Consider the following 25,601-nt stretch of genomic DNA (forward strand, 5'->3'; position numbering starts at 1 on the left):
GCATAGTTGGGGGAAGAAGGGGAGCCACGGCTACACCCCGAATTTGAAGGAAAAAGTCTGACTCAAAGACAAAGTAGTTATGGGATAATACCAGTTCAGTAAGTTGTAAGATGCAATCATTGGATGGAGCTTCTGCTGAAGGATGTGTTGCAACGCCTGCAAGCCTCCAGTGTGTGGGATGTTAGTGTAATGCTCTCCACATCAAAAGTGGCCAGCAGGGTGCCCTCTGGCATCCTTCCTAAGCCCTCTATCGATGAGAGCACGTGACTAGTGTCTTCTCGTGTCTACATTTTCCTGAACAAGTCTTATGAATATATGGTGTATTACCGTACACCATATATGTCCCCCCTGTTGATGATGTTCATTATATATTAAGGTTAAATCAAAAGATTACATGTAACAAAAATGAAATAAATGAAATGAAACAATATTGTATGTTGATGCTAATATGATGTACAATATTCCAGTATGTCCACTCCAATACCATAGACAGAGAACAGACTGTGGTAGCCTAAATGTTATCTACAAGAGCTACATAACATGCCTATAAGAGTATTGAGGTTTATCTGAATATTGAGGTTTATCTTAGCATGTTGCACTAAAATGGCTAATTCCACCACCACAGACAGAGTACAGGCTGTGGTAGCCTAGATGCTAGCTATAAGAGCTACATAACAGGTATGTAGCATATCCTACATTGAGGGTATTGAGGTTATCTTAGCATGTGACGTCAGTAGGAACACTTTCAGCTTCAGATCAGGCCCGGACACTCATGAAGATGGATTGCTAATCAAGTCTGCTGGGCATACTAATTAAAAGGCATTTAGTTGGCATGCACCTGCAATTTACACTGCATTAAAAGGGCATCAGAATGTGCATCGGCGACAATGGGAGAACAGTGAGCATTCTCTTCAGGAAGCACTGGGCTCAGCACCAGTGAACAATGCCTAAGGCCTGTGTCTGGAGTGTGGCTGGATCCATAGACCATGTGGGACTATGCTAGCTACTGCTAACAACATGCATTTTCCTACACAACATTGTGGGTTTATACTAGCTACTGCTAACAAAATGTGTTTTCATACTGTAAACAAATTTGTGGGGTTAGGCTAGCCACTCCTATCATTTCCATACACAACCATGTGGGGTTACTCTAGCTACTGATAACATTTCCATACACAACCTTGTGGGGTTATGCTAGCTACTGATAACATTTCCATACACAACCTTGTGGGGTCGTGCTAGCTACTGATAACATTTCCATACACAACCTTGTGGGGTTATGCTAGCTACTGATAACAATTCCATACACAACCTTGTGGGGTTATGCTAGCTACTGCTAACATGTACAATCACAATGGGATGTGGTGGCTCAAGACATAAAATAGACATATTGTCATACTGTAGTAGGCCAACAAAATACATTTGACTGCTTACTTGTGTGCAAATGTGTGTGCAGGCGGTGTCTTCACTGTAATCTATGCACTCTGTATTCACTTTGAAGTGTCTCCAATTATGTCAGATACAATTTTGGTCTCAATGAGCACATCTAGACTACAGAGGTCAGATATGAAATGAGCCTCTCTCCCCTCAGTATGTAAATACATGTAAATGTCTACATTAATTTGAAAACTGTGGCGTGGTTTCTATACTAACGGGTGCTCTCACACTGTTGAGTGCTGTTGAGGCACACTTGGGTGCAGTGGCTGGGATGGAGAGAAGAATGATACAGCATTTCCCTGTCCTTGCCCATCTGTAAGGTCAGGCTACGTAACAATTACACACACACACACACAAACACACACAAACTTGCAAGCGGGCACACACATACACGCACAATCTTTTGTAGACCTAGAGGTGATGAGCTGAAAGCACAATCCCTTAAATGAAAATCAATGCAAGCAGACAATCTGTTTTACTGCAAAGTCTGTTTACACAATGACTTTACAGGACAGTAGCACTGCCAAGCCCTGCCAAGAAGATGTCAACTGAATCTCATTGTGTGTGTGTGTGTGTGACTCTAAGCATTTGTGTGTATATGTAAATGCCCTATGTACATAGTCATTGAACATTAGTCACTTTAATTATGTTTACATACTGTTATACCTACTTCATATGTACAGTTGAAGTCGGAAGTTTACATACACCTTAGCCAAATACATTTAAACTCAGTTTTTCACAATTCCTGAAAATGTATCCTAGTAAATATTCGCTGTCTTAGGCCAGTTAGGATCACCACTTTATTTTAAGAATGTGAAATGTCAGAATAATAGTAGAGAGAATTATTTATTTCAGCTTTTATTCCTTTCATCACATTCCCAGTGGGTCAGAAGTTTATATACACTCAATTAGTATTTGGTAGCATTGTATTTAAATTGCTTTACTTGGGTCAAACGTTTCAGGTAGCCTTCCACAAGCTTCCCACAATAAGTTGGGTGAATTTAGGTCAGGTAACTGAGTCAGGTTTGTAGGCCTCCTTGCTCGCACACACTTTTTCTGTTCTACCCACACATTTGATATAGGATTGAGGTCAGGGCTTTGTGATGTCCACTCCAATACCTTGATTTTGTTGTCCTTAAGCCAACTTTGAAAGTATGCTTGGGGTCATTGTTCATATGAAAGACCCAATTGCGACCAAGCTTTAACTTCCTGACTGATGTCTTGAGATGTTGCTTCAATTTATCCACGTAATCTTCCTCCCTCATGAAGCCATCTATTTCGTGAAGTGCACCAGTCCTTCCTGCAGCAAAGCACCCCCACAACATGATGCTGCCACCCCCGTGCTTCATGGATGGGATGGTGCTCTTTGGCTTGCAAGCCTCCCCCTTTTTCCTCCAAACATAACGATGGTCATTATGGCCAAACAGTTCTATTTTTGTTTCATCAGACCAGAGAACATTTCTCCAAAAAGTACGATCTTTGTCCCCATGTGCAGTTGCAAACCGTAGCCTGGCTTTTTTATGGCGGTTTTTGAGCAGTGGCTTCTTCCTTGCTGAGCGGCCTTTAGTTTGTTAACAAGACATTTGTGGAGTGGTTGAAAAACTGTATGTAAACTTCAACTGTATATACTGTATCACACTTCACCATCTGGCAGTCCGATGGACGAATCTGTGTTTGACGGATGCCAGGAGAACGCTACCTGCCCGAATACATGGTCCCAACTGTAAAGTTTGATGGAGGAAGAATAATGGTCTGGGGCTGTTTTCCATGGTTTGGGCTAGGCCCCTTAGATCCAGTGAAGGGAAATCTTAATGCTACAGCATACAATGATATTCTAGACAATTGTGCGTCTCCAATTTTGTTGGAACAGTTTGGGGAAGGCCCTTTCCTGTTCCAGCATGACAATGCCCCCGTGCACAAAGCAAGGTCCATACAGAAATGGTTTGTCAAGATCATGGTGGAAGAACTTGACTGGCCTGCACAGAGCCCTGACCTCAACCCAATCGAACACGTTTGAAATGAACTGGGAAGCCGACTGCGAGCCAGGCCTAATCGCCCAACATCAGTGCCCGATATCACTAATGCTTTTGTGGCTGAATGGAAACAAGTTCCCACAGCAATGTTCCAACATCTATTGGAAAGCCTTCACATAAGAGTGGAGGCTATTATAGCAGCAAAGGGGGGAACAACTTCATATTAACACCTATGATTTTGGAATAAGATGTTCGATGAGCAGGTGTCCATATACTTTTGGTCATGTAGTGTATATACAGCGTCTTCGGAAAGTATTCAGACCCCTAGACTTTTTCAAAATTTTATTACGTTACAGCCTTATTCTAAAATTGATTAAATAAATATAAATCATAACGAAAAAGCAAAAACAGATTTTTTATTTTTCCCGCACCCAAAAAATAAAATAAATACCTTATTTACATTAGTATTCAGACCCTTTGCTACGAGACTCAAAATTGATCTCAGGTGCATCCTGTTTCCATTGATCATCCTTGAGATGTTTCTACAACTTGATTGGAGTCCATCTGAGGTAAGTTAAATTCATTGGATATGATTTGGAAAGGCACACCTGTCTGTATAAGGTCCCACATACAGTTGACGCTGTATGTCAGAGCAAAAACCAAGCTACGAGGTCAAAGGAATTGTCCGTGAAGCTCCGAGACAGGATTGTGTCGAGGCACAGATCTGGGGAAGGATACCAATACGTTTCTGCAGCGTTGAAGGTCCCCAAACACACAGTGGCCACTATCATTATTCAATGGAAGAAGTTTAGAACCACGAAGACTGCCTTGAGCTGGCCGCCCGGCCAAACTGAGCAATCAAGGGAGAAGGGCCTTTGTCAGGTTGGTGACCAAGAACCCGATGGTCACTCTGACAGAGCTCCTCTGTGGAGATGGGAGATCCTTCCAGAAGGACAACCATCTCTGCAGCACTCCACCAATCAGGCCTTTATGGTTGAGTGGCCAGACGGAAGCCACTCAGTAAAAGGCACATGACAGCCCACTTGGAGTGTTGCCAAAAGACACCTAAAGACTCTCCGACCATGAGAAACAAGATCCTCTGGTCTGATGAAACCAAGATTGAACCATTTGGCCTAAAAGCCAAGTTTCACGTCTGGAGGAAACCTGGCACAATCCCTACGGTGAAGCATGGTGGTGGTAGCATCACGCTGTGGGGATGTTTTTCAGCTGCAGGGAGACTAGACAGGATCGAGGCAAAGATGATGTTCATCATAGAGCTTGATGGTTTTTGCAACTGTTCTCGAAAAAACTTTAAAAGTTCTTGAAATGTTTCATTTTGACTGACCTTCCTGTCATAAAGTAATGATGGACTGTCATTTCACTTTGCTTATTTGAGCTGTTCTTGCCATAATATGGATGAGGTTTCTTCTGTATACTACCCCTACCTTGTCACAACACAACTGATTGGCTCAGACGCATTAACAGGGAAAGAAATTCCACAAATAAACTTTTAAGAATGTGAAATGTCAGAATAATAGTAGAGAGAATTATTTATTTCAGCTTTTATTCCTTTCATCACATTCCCAGTGGGTCAGAAGTTTATATACACTCAATTAGTATTTGGTAGCATTGTATTTAAATTGCTTTACTTGGGTCAAACGTTTCAGGTAGCCTTCCACAAGCTTCCCACAATAAGTTGGGTGAATTTAGGTCAGGTAACTGAGTCAGGTTTGTAGGCCTCCTTGCTCGCACACACTTTTTCTGTTCTACCCACACATTTGATATAGGATTGAGGTCAGGGCTTTGTGATGTCCACTCCAATACCTTGATTTTGTTGTCCTTAAGCCAACTTTGAAAGTATGCTTGGGGTCATTGTTCATATGAAAGACCCAATTGCGACCAAGCTTTAACTTCCTGACTGATGTCTTGAGATGTTGCTTCAATTTATCCACGTAATCTTCCTCCCTCATGAAGCCATCTATTTCGTGAAGTGCACCAGTCCTTCCTGCAGCAAAGCACCCCCACAACATGATGCTGCCACCCCCGTGCTTCATGGATGGGATGGTGCTCTTTGGCTTGCAAGCCTCCCCCTTTTTCCTCCAAACATAACGATGGTCATTATGGCCAAACAGTTCTATTTTTGTTTCATCAGACCAGAGAACATTTCTCCAAAAAGTACGATCTTTGTCCCCATGTGCAGTTGCAAACCGTAGCCTGGCTTTTTTATGGCGGTTTTTGAGCAGTGGCTTCTTCCTTGCTGAGCGGCCTTTAGTTTGTTAACAAGACATTTGTGGAGTGGTTGAAAAACTGTATGTAAACTTCAACTGTATATACTGTATCACACTTCACCATCTGGCAGTCCGATGGACGAATCTGTGTTTGACGGATGCCAGGAGAACGCTACCTGCCCGAATACATGGTCCCAACTGTAAAGTTTGATGGAGGAAGAATAATGGTCTGGGGCTGTTTTCCATGGTTTGGGCTAGGCCCCTTAGATCCAGTGAAGGGAAATCTTAATGCTACAGCATACAATGATATTCTAGACAATTGTGCGTCTCCAATTTTGTTGGAACAGTTTGGGGAAGGCCCTTTCCTGTTTCAGCATGACAATGCCCCCGTGCACAAAGCAAGGTCCATACAGAAATGGTTTGTCAAGATCATGGTGGAAGAACTTGACTGGCCTGCACAGAGCCCTGACCTCAACCCAATCGAACACGTTTGAAATGAACTGGGAAGCCGACTGCGAGCCAGGCCTAATCGCCCAACATCAGTGCCCGATATCACTAATGCTTTTGTGGCTGAATGGAAACAAGTTCCCACAGCAATGTTCCAACATCTATTGGAAAGCCTTCACATAAGAGTGGAGGCTATTATAGCAGCAAAGGGGGGAACAACTTCATATTAACACCTATGATTTTGGAATAAGATGTTCGATGAGCAGGTGTCCATATACTTTTGGTCATGTAGTGTATATACAGCGTCTTCGGAAAGTATTCAGACCCCTAGACTTTTTCAAAATTTTATTACGTTACAGCCTTATTCTAAAATTGATTAAATAAATATAAATCATAACGAAAAAGCAAAAAAATAAAAATAAATACCTTATTTACATTAGTATTCAGACCCTTTGCTACGAGACTCAAAATTGATCTCAGGTGCATCCTGTTTCCATTGATCATCCTTGAGATGTTTCTACAACTTGATTGGAGTCCATCTGAGGTAAGTTAAATTCATTGGATATGATTTGGAAAGGCACACCTGTCTGTATAAGGTCCCACATACAGTTGACGCTGTATGTCAGAGCAAAAACCAAGCTACGAGGTCAAAGGAATTGTCCGTGAAGCTCCGAGACAGGATTGTGTCGAGGCACAGATCTGGGGAAGGATACCAATACGTTTCTGCAGCGTTGAAGGTCCCCAAACACACAGTGGCCACTATCATTATTCAATGGAAGAAGTTTAGAACCACGAAGACTGCCTTGAGCTGGCCGCCCGGCCAAACTGAGCAATCAAGGGAGAAGGGCCTTTGTCAGGTTGGTGACCAAGAACCCGATGGTCACTCTGACAGAGCTCCTCTGTGGAGATGGGAGATCCTTCCAGAAGGACAACCATCTCTGCAGCACTCCACCAATCAGGCCTTTATGGTTGAGTGGCCAGACGGAAGCCACTCAGTAAAAGGCACATGACAGCCCACTTGGAGTGTTGCCAAAAGACACCTAAAGACTCTCCGACCATGAGAAACAAGATCCTCTGGTCTGATGAAACCAAGATTGAACCATTTGGCCTAAAAGCCAAGTTTCACGTCTGGAGGAAACCTGGCACAATCCCTACGGTGAAGCATGGTGGTGGTAGCATCACGCTGTGGGGATGTTTTTCAGCTGCAGGGAGACTAGACAGGATCGAGGCAAAGATGATGTTCATCATAGAGCTTGATGGTTTTTGCAACTGTTCTCGAAAAAACTTTAAAAGTTCTTGAAATGTTTCATTTTGACTGACCTTCCTGTCATAAAGTAATGATGGACTGTCATTTCACTTTGCTTATTTGAGCTGTTCTTGCCATAATATGGATGAGGTTTCTTCTGTATACTACCCCTACCTTGTCACAACACAACTGATTGGCTCAGACGCATTAACAGGGAAAGAAATTCCACAAATAAACTTTTAGCAAGGCACACCTGTTAATTGAAATGCATTCCAGGTGACTACCTTAAGAAGCTGGTTGAGAGAATACCAAGAGTCTGCAAAGCTGTCATCAAGGAAATGGGAGGCTACTTTGAAGAATCTCAAATATAAAATATATTTAGATTTGATTAACACTTTTTTGGTTACTACATGATTCCATATGTGTTATTTCATAGTTTTGATGTCTTCACTATTATTCTACAATGTAGAAAATAGTCAAAAAGAAAGAAAAACCCCGGAATGATTAGGTGTGTCCAAACATTTGTCTAGTACTGTATATGTTCCGGACTCTGACATTGCTCGTTCTAATATTTCTATATTTCTAAATTATTTATTTTGGGGATTTGTGTGTATTTTTATGTATTTTTAGGTATTACTGCACCATTGGTGCCAGGAACATAAGCATTTCGCTTCACCCACAATAACATCTGCCAAATATGTGTATGCGATCAATCCGATTTGATTTGAATGTGCTCTGCTGTGTGTGTGTTGATCACGGCAGCTCTCAAAACTGTGGCCGGAAAACAACACGGTGGCCATCTCTTTTAAGCTTGTCTACCTGTCACCTGCACCCGCTAAATGACACTACCGTCCCCGAGGAAGGGCTTGTCAACACGTACAATGCACCTGTACAATGCACCTGTCAGTGGCAAACATACATCAAATCCCTCTTTACACACTATACCATTATTCCGACCTGGCCAAACAAACTTCTTTCAGATAAACACAGGCCTGTTTTCCTTGGTTATTTGCTCTGGGGCTAATTCCATCCTCTTGCAAAGTAGGTGTCTCTTGCAAAACTGGCAACCCTACACCGTGGAATTATAGTCCAAAGTCCATCAGGCAGTATGGCCATGTGAAAACTATTCTACTGAACGGAAAAGTTACAAATAGAAATAGAAAAAAAAACACTGATCTTGATTCCGCATCTTCTCATGTGGAAGCACCATTGAATCACGTTCCAGGTTAGCAACAATCTACCGAGCATGCCAAAACAGCCCTCCAAGATGGCATTTCTTTTCTAGCATGTGTCGGTTCTACACACTCCATCTCTATGTTAATTATCACTCCCTCATAAGAAAGGGGCATGCATTTGGCTCCATTGCCTGCTGACCTGTGTCATTTTAAATGGACAGGCAATAGACTGGTCGGTTGTTTAGAAACAAAACCGAAATGTGCAGATGGGTTGGGTTAGATTGTTGACAACATGTAAACTATATATCGTCTCCAATATTTACTGAAAACATAAATACATTTACACAATGAGCACTTGTTTCTCAAATAAATTGTTACAGGTGTTGGTTAGCTAGCTAGCAAATGGATGACATATTAGCATAAACTCCTCAAAACAAGACATGGTATCAAGGACAACATAAAACTAGCTGTAATGAGCCACCTACGATTCCCCACATGGCAGCTTCTTGTCATTGTTGCTAGCCATCTTGCCGTTCAGAATCACAACAGACCTCATTGAAGCGTGTGCATCGTTTTCGTGGCATTGCTACCTAACCCATCTATAACAAACACGTCAAAGGATACTTCATTACTATTAGGGTCAACCAGGGCTAACTGCATGGGGTGAAGAGGACTGCACAGGTCCTGTTGTAACCTCACAGTTGGTGATTTCCAGACAAATAACTGGTGAAGGTGGGGTAGGGTTTACATCTGAAGGTGAAAAATAATATCTTTGTGTCTGTGTCTTGTGAGCAGATGCTTTCTTTCTCTCTGGTCTCTCGCACTCTCTTCTTCTCTCTGTCTCCGTACCATCTCCTATATTCCTGCACTTCACCCTCCCTCTCCTTCCTCCTTCTCATCTCCTCCTTAGCCCATGCCGTTCTCTCTCTCCCTCCCTCACGCTCTCCATCCTTTTCTCTCTCTCATATGCTCTATTCTTCTCTTTCTCTCTCACTCCCTCACTCTATATATCCTTCTTTCTGTCTTCCATTCAATCTATATCCAGCTCGCTCTCCATCTCTTTCTTTCTCTTTCTCTGTAATCAGCACAGGGGAGCCCTAATCCAGCCGTGCGCCTCATCGCAGCTGCCACTCAGCCAAGCTGCCAGACTGCCAGCCGCAAATCCAGCCCCTGCCACCCCTGCCATCCCCACTGCCGTCACCACACGTCACCCAAGATTAGCTGCCAAGGGCCATTTTAACAGCCACTTGAAGTGCAGGGAAGAAAGAAAGAAGAGAGGTATTAAGAGTAGAATTGGCCTGTCTGTCTGTAGCGTGTGGGGGGCAAAGCGTTGCACAAAAGAGGGAGGGGGAGAGGGAGAGGTAAAGTAAGGTCAGAGCCACTGACTGGACCGGATGGCCATGTTGCACACAGACAAACTGACAGAGAACTTAGAACTGACAAACAGATGGATGGACAGGTGAATGGACGGACAGACAAATGGACAGATAAACAGATGCTGGGATGCAGGCACACACACAAACCACATAGTGCTCTAGGTCAGAGTTCACGGCCTCCAATGGAGAGTAATACCTCAACCTGGTCTTGACCAGACAGGGAGGACGACCTCTTACACCAGGGTTCACCTTTAACCTTTGACTATAGTCTTCCAGTCTCATTGGGTTCTAATACCATCTAGTGCCATGTAACGCCTGGTGTCTATTTACGATCGGCTGAGGACACACAGGCCGATGCATTGTGACTGGACACTTTTCACTAGATATTAATGATGAGTTTAAATCACACTGGAGGTAGATATTACTGCCGCAAGGCAATTAAAATGCCATTCCCCCACTGACTGGCTATATGAGAGGACTGGGGAGGGGTAGACTATGTGGCACATGTCACCATGTCAAAAATGCTAATACTCAGCAACGTCTCTCACTCTCTCTCTCTCTCTGTATGTACAGTATATGTATGGTACTTTGGCAGGTACCATATTCTGAGCTATCCTTCCCCTCTCCTCGTTCTCTTTCCCCACTTTCTCTCTACCTCTCCCCTTTCTTTTGCTCAGAGTTCCTCCACTACTTCTTACTTTCTACCTTACTATTACAGCATGCAGATAGCATACAAGGGTCAGTGGCCTTCCATAGAACTCACACACTTTAATGTGCAGATGCAGCACCTGTCTCCTAGTGCTACAACACTGCCAGTTTAAGGCCCTCCTCTTCTCTCTAAGGAGAAAGCAAAGGTGAGACGGGGAGAGAGAAAGAAGGAGCAAGAGACAGTGGAGGGGGAGAGATAGGAAGAGAAGGAGAGAGTGAGAGAGAGAGGAAGAGGAGAGAGCGAAGGAGAGAGAGTGAGAGAGAGAGTGAGAGAGAGAAGACGAGAGAGAGTGTCAGTGCAGTGCGTGTCCATGATGAATTTGCTGATACCACGGCACCCTGTTCCCATTCCGAGGAAACTCACAGTGATATACGATGCCTTTGCCGCTGTGTGTGTGTGTGTGTTTGTATGTGTGTTTCCCTGAGCTTGCACATTTACAGCACCCCGGACCCAAAATGAATACAGCAGCTGGGTAAAGCTGCTGCTGCCCCTGCAGAGGGATGTGTGTTCCCGCGTGTGTTCTTTCATATGTTTTTATGTTTACATTCTTATGAGTGTGTGCACTAGTAGCCAGCTTGATATGGCCTATGCTCTGCAAGGACGTAAGCCTGTACACCACACTACTTTTGCTTCAGTTGTGACAATAAATCACAACAATAACACATGCTCTCTGTAGAATATGTGAGGTACAGTACAGTATATAGGTGCCCCAAAGCATTGACCCAAGGTCAGTTTTACTCATTACCTCATAAAACATGCAATTTGGTATGGTACACTCATTCTAGATCCCCTCACAGTACAGTAGATGCAACCTTGCACTGACAATAATACAGGTTTACAAGACCTCTCCTTCCTCTGGAGGCCACCAAACTATATATGCATGCTATTATCTTCTCACAATAGAGGTATTGCCTCACATGCTGGTCACAAGCAGGAGCTACTATTCTGAAACGAATTGAATCCCTCTACAAACAAACACTTAAGATGTTTGATAACAAACCAAACAGTTACCACCATTGTCACATCATTTGCAAACATAATTTATTTAGTCTGGATAGCTTTAAGCAGTATGTAGACGCCAGCCTTATCTTTAAGATCCTGCATGGTCTTGCCCCTCCACTCCTATGCCGGCATATCATTCTCAAGGAAAGCCCCTCCAGGATAACAAGGGCAGTAACTAGAGGGGATTGTGTTGTCCCTTTTCGCCAATCGGCCTTGTCTGTTAGAGCTACAATACACTGGAATGCAATGCCCATGGACTTGAGAAGCTGCACTGATTATTATACTTTTAAATTTGAATTGAAAACATGGCTAAAATCTATCCAAATCTGTACACATGATTATCTGTGGTTCCTCATATGTAAGACGACAGTTGATGATAGTGTTGTTCTTGTTCTTGTTAGAATTATACATGATATATTATTGGATGTTGTCACGTTCTGATCTTAGTTCTGTTATTTTATCTTTGTTTTAGTATGGTCAGGGCGTGAGTTGGTTGGGATGTCTGTTTGTTTTTCTATGTTGGTTTTTGAGTTCGGCCTAGTATGGTTCTCAATCAGAGGCAGCTGTCAATTGTTGTCTCTGATTGAGAATCAGACTTAGGTAGCCTGGGTTCCAGTTTTGGGTTGTGGGTGTTTGTCTTCCGTGTTAGTGTTTGTACCACACGGGACTGTTTCGTTCATTTCACGTTTATTGTTTTGTATTTCGTAGTGTTCAGCTTATCTATTAAAATAAACATTATGGACACTTACCACGCTGCGTTTTGGTCCTCCGATCCTTCTGGCTTCTCCTCCGCAGAAGAGGTTCGTCACAGATGTAATGTATTTGTATTTTGTATTGTTTTAGTGTGTATGTGTATTGTGACTGTGTAATTGTCCTTAGCTGCCCTGGGGCTACGGGTGCAAATTATCTTTTGGCTAACCCCGGCACATTTACATGGATGTTGCATTATTGTAATATTGATGTTGATTAATGTGCATTGTCCCCTAATAATAAATAAAACAAACAAACTAGCAGTGAGCATACAAATATTTTAAGTTTGCTGAAAATAAACACAGTTGACAGTGAGAGGATGTTTCTTTTTTTTGCTGAATTTACATTAAATATATTCACATGTCGCCAAATAATGGTTTAAAATACACCGTTTTGCAATGAAGGCCTACAATAGCCTCAACAGCACTCTGTAGGGTAGCACCATGGTGTAGCCGGAGGACAGCTAGTTTCCGTCCTCTGTGTACATTGTCTTCAATACAAAACATAGGAGCCTTGTGGTTCTCACCCCCTTTCACAGACTTACACAGTCATTTTGAAGCCCTCCTATCACAGCCAACCTATCACAGCTCTTGCAGCATGAACTGACATGTTGTCCACCCAATCAAAGTATCAGAGAATGCATCTAGTACTGAAAGCATAAAACACAGCTAGCTAGCATTGCAGTGCATAAAATGTGGTGAGTAGTTCACTCAAAGAGAGAGAAAGATAATAGTTGAACAGTTTTGAACATGTTAATTTCTTTAAAAATGAAGGAAAAGCAGAGAGAGAGATATATTTTGTTGTATTTTCTTTCACATTCACCTACTTAGCTAGAGATTGCTAGCGATTGCTAGCAATTGCAGCTAGCTTTAGTTTAGCCTGCTCAAACACCCAGCTCAAACAGAGAGGGATGCTATGTTAGCTAGCTATCTATGGCTATCCAACACTGGAACTCTTCCAAGCCAAGGTAAGCTTTTGGTTTTATGAACTGTTTACACCAGGCCCCGACGTTGTAACTGCTAAACTGCTTGTTGCTTACTGTACACTTTACTACATAATTGTAGTGGGTTTACTAATGTTAGTTCTAGTAGCTATGTTGAATATGATGTTAATATTGTGACAGTGATGTAGGCTGTGTGTAGCGGTTAGCGGTTATAATATGAAGGTTTGGCTTGGAAAGTTTTTTTTGCCTGGTCACAGACAGCTAATGTGTTGTGCACTGAAGTCCACAAGCAAAGGGAAAAGGTGAGAGGAGGAGAGTGCGTAGATGCGAGAAGGAAGTATACAACAATCAAAGTGATCATGCTGTTTGTATATGGCTGCTATGAAAGTGAACTGTGTTTGCGTGTGATCAGGGGTGTATTCATTCCATCAATTCTGTTGAAAAATCTTTCTTAAGCAGAAGAAAACCGAACGAAACGGGGAAAAAGGCGGTATTGAATGTGTCAATGTCTGTCACCTTGATTACTCCCATTTCTCTTGACCTGTGCACCTACGTTGTAAACTTTCATTCATAGGCTAGGTTGTAGCAACCTCATGATAGGTATAGGGAAAATTGAAGTATCATGTACTAGCCCAAACCTATCAATGTTACATTAAGCTGGGTGAATGGAATATGAATGACAGTCATCCAGTGTGCTGCAATAGAAATAAGGCCATGCTCGTAAAAAAAAAGAATCATCCTCCCTCATCTTAAACGGCACCTACACTGCTTGCCAGTTACTTCCATTTCAAATTATGTGGTTTGTAAGAGTTGGCATGCTGGCTGTTAAGAAGCAATTAACGTTAGCTATAGCGGTTAACTTAGCTAGCTGGCTAGCTAACAATGACTCAAGTCAAAGCCGATCCTCCATACAACAACAATCTTGCCATTCCCTTCTATTTTAAATCCTGTGGTTTGTAGCTAAAAGTTTTAAGTCAAGAGGACATCTAGTAAGCTGTTGTTGACTGACATAGGTAGCAGCAGTAGCTAGCTAGCTAGCTAGCTTCACAACTAGTTAGGTAGATAACAATAAAAATATTAGGAATATAGTTACAAAGCAAAGGACAGAAATTACTCACACTTGTGAAATAATCAGTCTGCAGTTATTGCTGTTATAGTAAAGTTCCAAAGTAGTTCCATCGTGAGTTTCCAAATCGATCCATACTATTTGGCTTGGTGAAGCTGGGCTCGGGCAGTCTTGCCCCAGTGCCCCCACAAGGGAGGTAATTTGAATATCCAAGTGTATGCGTGTCACATTGGCTGAGCTGTCAAATAATATTTGTCAGTACACGCCGAAACCACTCTGTTGTTTCCTAACAGTCCAAGCAGGGGCACAGAGAAAAGCTGCTTTTTAACATCCTTAATTATCCTTTTTTTGGAAGAACATCTATTTTATTCATATTGTAATTAATGTTATTTAAATTTAACATAACGATTACAAGTATACCCATAACATGATGCAGCCACCACTAAGCTTGAAAATATGGAAAGTGGTACTGTGAGTAATGTGTTGCATTGGATTTGTCCCAAACATAACACTTTGTATTTATGACGAAAGGCTAATTGCTTTGCCACATTCTTTGCACTATTACTTTAGTGCCTATTCTGTACAAGCTTACTTCTTTTCAATCTGTCAATTAGGTTAGTATTGTGGTACAATGTTATTTCTCCATCTTCTGTTTTTTTCCTACCACTTGTGGAACTGTTTTAAAGTCACCATTGGCCTCATGGTGAAATCTCTGGGCGGTTTCCTTCAACTAGTTAGGAAGGACGCGTGTGCCTTTGTAGTGACTAGGTCTATTGATACACCATTCAAAGTCTATTTAATATCATCACCATGCTTAAAGGGGATTTAAAAAAATATTTTTATTTAACCAGGTAGGCTAGTTGAGAACAAGCTCTCATTTACAACTGCAACCTGACCAAGATAAAGCATAGCAGTGTGAACAGACAACAACACAGAGTTACACATGGAGTAAACAATAAACAAGTCAGTATCACAGTAGAAAAAAAATTGTCTATATACATTGTGTGCAAAAGGCATGAGGAGATAGGCGAATAATTACAATTTAGCAGATTAACACTGGAGTTATAAATTATCAGATGGTCATGTGCAGGTAGAGATACTGGTGTGCAAAAGAGCAGAAAAGTAAATAAATAAAAACAGTATGGGGATGAGGTAGGTAAATTGGGTGGGCTATTTACCAATGGACTATGTACAGCTACAGCGATCAGTTAGCTGCTCAGATAGCAGATATTTAAAGTTGGTGAGAGAGATAAAAGTCTCCAACTTCAACGATTTTTGCAATTCGTTCCAGTCACAGGCAGCAGAGAACTGGAAGGAAAGGCGGCCAAATGAGGTGTTGGCTTTAGGGATGATCAGTGAGATACACCTGCTGGAGCGCGTGCTATGGGTGGGTGTTGCCATCGTGACCAGTGAACTGAGAAAAGGCGGAGCTTTACCTAGCTTGGACTTGTAGATGACCTGGAGGCAGTGGGTCTGGCGACGAATATGTAGCGAGGGCCAGCCGACTAAAGCATACAGGTCGCAGTGGTGGGTGGTATAGGGTGCTTTAGAAACAAAGCGGATGGCACTGTAATAAACTGCATCCAGTTTGCTGAGTAGAGTATTGGAAGCTATTTTGTAGATGACATCGCCGAAGTCGAGGATCGGTAGGATAGTCAGTTTAACTAGGGTAAGTTTGGCGGAGTGAGTGAAGGAGGCTTTGTTGCGAAATAGAAAGCCGATTCTAGATTTGATTTTAGATTGGAGATGTTTGATATGAGTCTTGAAGGAGAGTTTACAATCTAGCCAGACACCTAGGTACTTATAGATGTCCACATATTCTAGGTCGGAACCATCCAGGGTGGTGATGCTAGTCGGGTGTGCGGGTGCAGGCAGCGAACGGTTGAAAAGCATGCATTTGGTTTTACTAGCGTTTAAGAGCAGTTGGAGGCCACAGAAGGAGTGTTGTATGGCATTGAAGCTCGTTTGGAGGTTAGATAGCACAGTGTCCAAGGAAGGGCCAGAAGTATACAGAATGGTGTCGTCTGCGTAGAGGTGGATCAGGGAAACGCTCACAGCAAGAGCAACATCATTGATATATACAGAGAAAAGAGTCGGCCCGAGAATTGAACCCTGTGGCACCCCCATAGAGACTGCCAGAGGATCGGACAACATTCCTTCCGATTTGACCCACTGAACTCTGTCTGCAAAGTAGTTGGTGAACCAGGCAAGGCAGTCATTAGAAAAACCGAGGCTACTGAGTCTGCCGATAAGGATATGGTGATTGACAGAGTCAAAAGCCTTGGCCAGGTCGATGAAGACGGCTGCACAGTACTGTCTTTTATCGATGGCGGTTATGATATTGTTTAGTACCTTGAGCGTGGCTGAGGTGCACCCGTGACCGGCTCGGAAACCAGATTGCACAGCGGAGAAGGTACAGTGGGATTCGAGATGGTCAGTGATCTGTTTGTTGACTTGGCTTTCGAAGACCTTAGATAGGCAGGGCAGGATGGATATAGGTCTGTAGCAGTTGGGTCCAGGGTGTCTCCCCCTTTGAAGAGGGGCATAACCGCGGCAGCTTTCCAGTCCTTGGGGATCTCAGACGATATGAAAGAGAGGTTGAACAGGCTGGTAATAGGGGTTGCGACAATGGCGGCGGATAGTTTCAGAAATAGAGGGTCCAGATTGTCAAGCCCAGCTGATTTGTACAGGTCCAGGTTTTGCAGCTCTTTCAGAACATCTGCTATCTGGATTTGGGTAAAGAAGAAGCTGGGGAGGCTTGGGCGAGTAGCTGCGGGGGGGGGGGGGGGTAGAGCTGTTGGCCGAGGTTGGAGTAGCCAGGAGGAAGGCATGGCCAGCCGTTGAGAAATGCTTGTTGAAGTTTTCGATAATCATGGATTTATCGGTGGTGACCGTGTTACCTAGCCCCAGTGCAGTGGGCAGCTGGGAGGAGGTGCTCTTGTTCTCCATGGACTTTACAGTGTCCCAGTACTTTTGGGAGTTAGAGCTACAGGATGCAAATTTCTGCTTTAAAATGCTGGCCTTTGCTTTCCTGAATGACTGCGTGTATCAGTTCCTGACTTCCCTGAACAGTTGCATATCGCAGGGACTATTCGATGCTATTGCAGTCCGCCACAGAATGTTTTTGTGCTAGTCGAGGGCAGTCAGGTCTGGAGTGAACCAGAGGCTATATCTGTTCTTAGTTCTGCATTTTTTGAAAGGAGCATGCTTATCTAAGATGGTGAGGAAGTTACTTTTAAAGAATGACCAGGCATCCTCAACTGACGGGATGAGGTCAATATCCTTCCAGGATACCCGGGGCAGGTCGATTAGAAAGGCCTGCTCACAGAAGTGATTTAGGGAGCGTTTGACAGTGATTAGAGGTGGTCGTTTGACTGCGGACCCGTAGCGGATACAGGCAATGAGGCAGTGATCGCTGAGAGACTGATTGAAGACAGCAGGGGTGTATTTGGAGAGCCAGTTTGTCAGGATAACGTCTATGAGGGTGCCCTTGTTTACAGATTTAGGGTTGTACCTGGTGGGTTCCTTGATGATTTGTGTGAGATTGAGGGCATCTAGCTTAGATTGTAGGACTGCTGGGGTGTTAAGCATATCCCAGTTTAGGTCACCTAACAGAACAAACTCTGAGGCTAGATGGGGGGGCGATCAATTCACAAATGGTGTCCAGGGCACAGCTGGGAGCTGAGGAGGGTCGGTAGCAGGTGGCAACAGTGAGAGACTTATTTCTGGAGAGATTCATTTTAAAAATTAGAAGTTAGAACTGTTTGGGTATGGACCTGGAAAGTATGACATTACTTTGCAGGCTATCTCTGCAGTAGACTGCAACTCCTCCCCCTTTGCCAATTCTATCTTGACGGAAAATGTTATAGTTGGGTATGGAAATCTCAGAATTTTTGGTGGCCTTACTAAGGCAGGATTCAGACACAGCAAGGACATCAGGGTTGGCAGAGTGTGCTAAAGCAGTGAGTAAAACAAACTTAGGGAGGAGGCTTCTGATGTTGACATGCATGAAACCAAGGCTTTTTTGATCACAGAAGTCAACAAATGAGGGTGCCTGGGGACATGCAGGGCCTGGGTTTACCTCCACATCACCCGCGGAACAGAGGAGGAGTAGGATGAGGGTGCGGCTAAAATGCTATCAAAACTGGTCGCCTAGAGCGTTGGGGACAAAGAATAAAAGGAGCAGATTTCTGGGCATGGTAGAATATATTCAGGGCATAATGCGCAGACAGGGGTATGGTGGGGTGCGGGCACAGCGGTGGTAAGCCCAGGCACTGGGTGATGATAAGAGAGGTTGTGTCTCTGGACATGCTGGTTGTAATGGGTGAGGTCACCGCATGTGTGTGAGGTGGGACAAAGGAGGTATCAGAGGTATGAAGAGTGGAACTAGGGGGTCCATTGTAGACTTAAACAATGATAACTAACCTGAACAACAGTATACAAGGCATATTGACATTTGAGAAAGACATACAGCGAGGCATAAAGTAATCGCAGGTGTTGATTGGGAGAGCTAGCTAAAACAACAGGTGAGACGACAACAGCTAATCAGCTAACACAACAACAGCAGGTAAAATGGCGATGACTAGGCAGAGAGGGTCGGATTAACTACACACAGAGCCTGAGTTCGCGGCTGGGGCCGACAGATAAAACATTTACAATTTATTTTTATTTTTAAATGAATTAAACAGAGTGGAGTACCGTGATTAATGGACAGTCCAGCAGGCATCAGCTATGTAGCCAAGTGATCATAGTGTCCAGGGGGCAGCAGTAGATGGAACAGGGGATCCGCCACTACGCTAGCAACACAGCGTTTAAAGTTAGTAGCCCTGAGCTAGTAGGAGCGTCTTCTCCGACGGAGGCCGGTTGAAGGCACAGCGGATGGAGTATTCGTCGGCAGACCAGTCGTGGTGGTGCGGCGGGGCGCCGCATCGACAGAGAATCCAAGCCAGATGGCGAAAGAAGTATTGTGGAATTTAGTTTTCTAGCCGGGAGATGTGCCTGACTCGGCTAACTGGTTAACGGCTAACTGGTGCTAGCTTCGTGGCAGTGGCGTTAGCCACTATATCCAATCGGTAGCAGCGGTGATCCGGTGCCAAGGTCCAGAGTTTACAGCAAGGATCCGGTGGAGTTTTGGGCTCTAGCCGTGTATGAGTGTGGTTCGGGTGAACAGCTGAGTAGGCCGGAAGGTGGGCCTCAGGGATAGCTTCGGTACTGGGTGCCACGGTGAGTACAAGTTAGCTGCGAGCTAGCTGTGAGCTAGCTAGCTGCAAGCTGTGAGCTAGCTAGCTGCAAGCTAGCTGTGAAGATCAGAAGTAGTGGTCCAGAGATTACGGCAGGAATCCGGCGTTGTTGTGGAGAGACAGTCCGAAACTGCTAGACTAGCGAGTATTATCCAGGCTAAAAACAGGGCTGGTATCTGTGCAGAAGGTAAAAGCCAGTAAAAGCAGTGGCTAACAATGACTAAATAGCTTGTAGCTAATTAGCTGGTTAGCTTCTGGAGGTTCTTGAATGTGTTCTAAAATTGAAAATAATAGCGATTCCGTATCACATTGGGTGAGGCAGGTTACCGGAAGGTATAATCAAATCAAAAATCAAAAAGAGATTGAAAATAAATTGAAATATATATACAAAAAATACGAAAAATACAAAAGTACACGAGAGGACAAAACAAACACGTCTTCACTGCTACGCCATCTTAGATGTATAACAAGTCCCATAGGTTATTATAATGCATAATTTTTTTTTACAATATTAAAAATGATAATATTAGCGGCACATTAACGTTAGCCCACACCGCCACCCAGCTGCCACTAGCTGCGGCATCCCTATCGGCATGTCAAGTTCTGCTTTTTTTTAATTACCCAACTAGCAATAGGTGCTCTCTTTGCAAGGCATTGGAAAGCCTCTGTGTTTGAAATTCCCTGCTCGACTGAAGGACCTTACAGATAATTCATTGTATGTGTCAGGTACAGAGATGAGGTACTAATTCAGAAATCATGTTGAACACTATTATTTCACACAGAGTGAGTCCATACAACTTATTATGTGACTTGTTAAGAAAATGTTTACAGTTGAACTTATTTAGGCTTGTCATAACAAAGGGGTTGAGTACTTATTGACTCAAGACATTTCATTTGTACATTTTTTATTCATTTGTGAACATGTCTAAAAACATGTGGGGGGATGTGGAAATATGATGAGTTGCACACTATCATATTCCCATATATTACTTGATAGAATGAACCAATGCTTTGGCAGTCAGTATCTATGCCAGGGTTGTCAGTTTATAATGCAATACCATGTGTAGGCGGAGGGTGGCTAGTGGCTTACCTTTGTCCAGAGAGGAGTCTGGGGTGCTGAAGTCCATTAGGCTCTTGATGTCACTCTTGTAGCAGAGATCGGTCGCTGGCTGCTTCTGCCTCTGGTGTACAGAGGGATCTGTAGGAGAGGAGAGGACAATTGGTTTGAACACATTTGGGTTCTGATAGGAGGGGTGACTATGTGTGTGTATATATGTGTGTTTGAGTGTGTGTGCGTGCGTGCGTGCGACGGGGGGGACTATTCTTGGTATTATACTTTTTCAATTATTTATACTTTTTTTTTCTCTTCATTTTTCTCTTCCACTCCTGTTGTTCATGAAACGTGACAAATGACATTTGATTTGATTTGATAACAGTAGCGGTAGATAGATCAATGGCATTAACAAGCATTAACAATTTTATCCACAAGAGTTATGTGTTGGTTTGCTTTAAATGACTTCAACAGATAAGGATTTTCAAAAAGGATGGATGAAGAGAGTTTGCGTGTAGATGGGTACATAAAGTGTGAGGGAGGACATGAGAATTTGTTCAAGAAATACAGTGCCTGTGTTATAGGAAGGAAGTAATGAATGCAGCCACACTAAACACTCGTCATCATGAACGATTCCTCTCAAGGCAAATGTAATGACCAATAACTCTCCCTCCTCTCAAATCAGCATGCATGTACAGTATTTATACTCATAGGCTACTAAGTAGTGTTAGCCACAATGCTGCACCAATATTAATCAGGATTACTGCGAGTGCTCCTAAAGACTTATATCCACTGGTGAGACATAAGCAACATTAGCATTTCATGACCAGAATAGCACATTTGACTTGTTAGTCATACATACAGTATAATATGTATGTAAATGATGTAACATGAACACACAAACATATGTATGTTCGCGCTCACATGCACGCATACACAAACACAGGCACACACAGACACACACACCATTGCTGTGATTTTACATCACCCAGGATGATAGTTATAGCCACAGTAACATCTGTGTCCTCTTTCTGCCCTTCTCCTCATCTTCCTCTATCCCCATCCCTTCATTATCTACCCACCACTGCCTATTAAGGCCTCGTTATCTGGCTGAAATGAATTGCAATAATTGAACACAGATGTGTGAGATGAACAGATAGGTCTGGAGGCTACATCATGTTGTCACTATAGAGAGATCACTCGTCTTGCCGTTCTATGTGGATATTAAAGAGCTATCAGCCTGTTTTTGCCCTTGGCGACTGCTCTTCATAAGGGAGCATGAGGTGGATGAGGTGAAAGTTAATTAAGTATGGCCGTATTGAAGTGAGTGGTCTAAGGAAAACAGCACCACCTGGCTGGAGATGCAGACCCTATGTGAACATGCACTGGATAGTGCCCTAGATGAAGCTAGAAAGTGTTCTAGAGGGTGCCCTATTTGAGATCGTAGTCTCTCTAGACATCTGGGTTACCTCCCACCATTTTTAAATGCTATGGTTTTAACAACGTCTTTCCCCAATATAATGTCAGTTTGGCATAGAGAAACTATGTCACGGCCTATGTCACTACCTTATCCACTTGAATAAAATACAAAATAGTAGCTAGCAAGATGGAGATCACAGAGGTTATTCAGTGCCTTTCGCAAGTGGCTAGTTTGCATCAACTACCTTCACTAATGCCAGCAAACTTTGGTTTCGAATCATGAAATTCTGGCATGTCTGCCTCGTGATTTGTTGAGAGAGTTGTCTGTCTGAAGAGGACCCACCTCTGAACACATTTTGTTACCTTGTATATATTTTATTCATTTTTTACCTTTTGAAGTTGCCAAAAGAGTCCGCATGGAAAGCAGACCCTAGTCACCCTAGTCACAGATGTAAATAGAAATACAAATTAAAAGGTGTGGGGTTCAAGAGGCCTAGGGGCACTAGCCTATGTAAGTAGAGCTAGCTTAGCTAAAGTGTTTTTTTAAAAATTATTGTCCAATATATCAATATACACCTTCTGGGTCTATGAAAGAATCCCATTTTGTGGCAGATGGAGTCATTGTGTACCCTCTTGTATTGCTTTCCAGGTCACCTGGATATGTCTCCTGGATCAATGGTTTTCCAGCAAATTGCTTTTTTTGTGAGTGTAAATCTCTTAAGGTCTCGCTGCTTCATATTGATCTGAAGCCACGTAGCTGAGCACACTTGCGTCAAGGATTGGCCATTATGTGAGCAGCATCACCTCTGTGTGTGTGTGTGTGTGTGTGTGTGTGTGTGTGTGTGTGTGTGTGTGTGTGTGTGTGTGTGTGTGTGTGTGTGTGTGTGTGTGTGAGAGAGAGAGAAACAGTAAGGGCAGGTAGCCGGTGATTGTCAAGCAAATAACTGTCGGTCTCATGGTCATTGACCATTAATTAACAAAAACACATTTATCTCCTGGCATGCATATATAGGACTGTTTCTGTCTGTGGATGTGTGTATGCATGTAAATGTGCAAACAAGATTTAATAATGTGCTCGGTGTGTGCAAAAATGTGTCTACTCTGAAAAGTCAAAATCACAACCAAAACACTAGACCTTTATTTACAGCAAAATAATGTAGGCTGTACATCAAACTATTGAATAGAAACTCAGAATGAGTGGGGGGAGGTTAACTGCGTAAAAGTGGGAGCACGTATGGAAGATGATTGGATAGTTAGTCTCTCCCTGTTGCCTTGTCTTCTCAGAGCGCCTACACAAGGCTGCGAAGAAGTATTACATTTTATTTAAACCCGAGCTGCAGCCTATTTTGCATAAATCATGTTGTTATGGATGATCTCTCTATCTGTCCCATGTTTACCCAACAGGGCAGGCCCGTCTTGTCCGACAGCGGCGGCCAGATAGACATGTCAGCCCCCGGCAACAGTAACCCATAGAATCTCCCTCGTCCCCTTCCCTTGGCGACACATTGAACTGACAGCTTGCTTGCTTATCTCTCTCTCTCTCTCTCTCGCAGTGCATGCTGGGAGTTTTTTTAGTTTGAGTGTTTAGTATGGAGGGCTTTGTCCTGACTAACTTTCTTGATTCTTTTCTTGGTCTTTTCTTTCAATTTTATTTTTCTATGGTGGAAGGTTAATGCAATATTTGTTTTAGCGGTATCCACAGTTTTTTCAAAGTTAGGGTGGAAGAGGACACAGTAACTTTCCTGGGGTTTGGAAGGTGTGGTATGCGCGATGGCTTCTCAGCCTAGCGCGGAGGAGATGCTGTCGATACGGCATGGATTCAGGTGAGTTCCTGAGAATGACGTTAAAGTGGAGGAGGTTCTGCTCGCGGTCGGTGAACAGGTAGGAGCTGAATTTATACATTCTGCTTCTAGAATGAACAAAGCTGTGGTTGTATTCATGAAAAGGGCTAATTTGGTTGGTAGGCTAATTGCTAGCGGAATATTTGTAAGGGATGTGTTGGTGTCAATTTCACCTCTCTCTACCCCTTCGACAAGAGTGGTAGTTGGAAATTTTGCCTCCGTTTATTATGGATGACCAAATCAGGAAAGAGCTGATTCATTTTGGTAAGTTTGCTAGCGGTTTTCGTGTCAGCAGGCTTTCAGGCAGATGCCTTTTTTCGTTCCCAGAGACAAGTGTTTATGTTTCTGAACAACAATGAGCAACAACTAAATGTGCATTGTAAAGTGAGGCACGGGGAGGGGCTCTATGCAGGGTTTGCCAGCACAGATAGTCTACAGTGTTTTGAGTGTGGGGATTTGGGGCATAAGAGATTTGCGGGCCCACATAAAGCCCGTAGACAAGGTGAGGGTACAAGCGTCAGTGGGGGAAATCGAGGTCAACGTGTAAGGAGATGGAGACAGCAGAAGCTGGGCCTAGTCATGCCAGAGAAGGTGGTGTAGATGAGGCTGGGCCTAGACAGGCTAGAGATGGTGGTGTAGATGGGGCTGGGCCTAGTCAGGCTATGAATAGTGGTGTAGCGGAGGCTGGGTATAGTCAGGCTATGAATCGTGTTGTAGCGGAGGCTGGGTCTAGTCAGGCTAGAGTTGGTGAGGTAGCTGAGGCTGGGTCTAGTCAGGCTATGGATGGTGGTATAGCGGGGGCTGGGTCTAGTCAGGCTAGAGATGGTGGGGAAGCGGAGGCTGGGTCTAGTCAGGCTAGAGATGGTGGGGTAGCTGAGGCTGGGCCTAGTTATGCTATGGATGGTGGTGTAGATGATGTTGGGTCTAGTCAGGTTATTCTAGTGGATGAGGAGAGTATAGTGGGGAAGTGTAAGAGATTAGGGGGGAGGAGGAGGGTGTCAAGCGGAAAAGGAAAAAGGGTGTGGACAAAGGCACCATGGAAATTTTGCCTGTTGCTGTGGGTGATGCCCTGACCAGAGAGAAAGGGCAGGTGGTCAGGGTGGGAGATAGAGATGAGGAGGAAAGTGAGTCTGAGGAAGAGGATGAGGAGTTATTTTTTTCAGACTCCTCTTCAATGGGCCCGGAACTGACAGCCAGTCAAGCAGAGGGGTCTAAGTACACGTTGAGAGAATTGACAAGGTTCCTGAATGAGACTAAGGGGAAAAAAGTTCATCTTGAGGCTTTTTTTTCTGATCCTAGAAAGTTTGTAAGATCAGTACAACATGCTATGGAAAATGAGGGGCATGGTGTCCTCTCACCCAGGAAACAGTTTAGGTTGAGGAAGTGAGTCTCAGTGTGTAAAGGTTTACCTTCAGACACCGTTTAGATATATATTTTCTTTCTGACACTGGGGATTTTTGAGCTTTGCTATTGATCACTTTCTCTGCTGGCTTTTCTCCCACTTCTTATGGAGACTCTTTGGGTAGGCTCGCTCAATATAAATGTCGCCAGAGATGCGGGAAAGAGGAGTGTGTTGGGTGAATATGTAAAACAAAAAAAAGTACAGGTGTTGTTTCTGCAGGAGACGCATAGTGATGTGTTGAATGAAGTCGATTGGGGGCTCTGGTGGTAAGGGGCAAGTGTGTTGAGCCATTGGAC

The 25,601-nt window shown here is 43.5% G+C and overlaps 1 protein-coding gene across 3 annotated transcripts in view; it reads right to left on the reverse strand.

Annotated features, from left to right (window-relative positions):
* The window catches only part of LOC109907939 (kazrin), a 209,951-nt gene that overhangs the window by 82,888 nt on the left and 101,462 nt on the right, over positions 1-25,601 (reverse strand). For all 3 annotated transcript variants that reach the window (XM_031794110.1, XM_031794109.1, XM_031794113.1), the window contains exon 2: positions 20,683-20,790. In XM_031794110.1, coding sequence (XP_031649970.1) covers positions 20,683-20,790 — 108 coding nt within the window. The remainder of the gene's footprint in view (positions 1-20,682; positions 20,791-25,601) is intronic.

Source organism: Oncorhynchus kisutch, linkage group LG17 (genome assembly GCF_002021735.2).
Source record: "Oncorhynchus kisutch isolate 150728-3 linkage group LG17, Okis_V2, whole genome shotgun sequence".
In the NCBI taxonomy this organism is placed as follows: domain Eukaryota; kingdom Metazoa; phylum Chordata; class Actinopteri; order Salmoniformes; family Salmonidae; genus Oncorhynchus; species Oncorhynchus kisutch.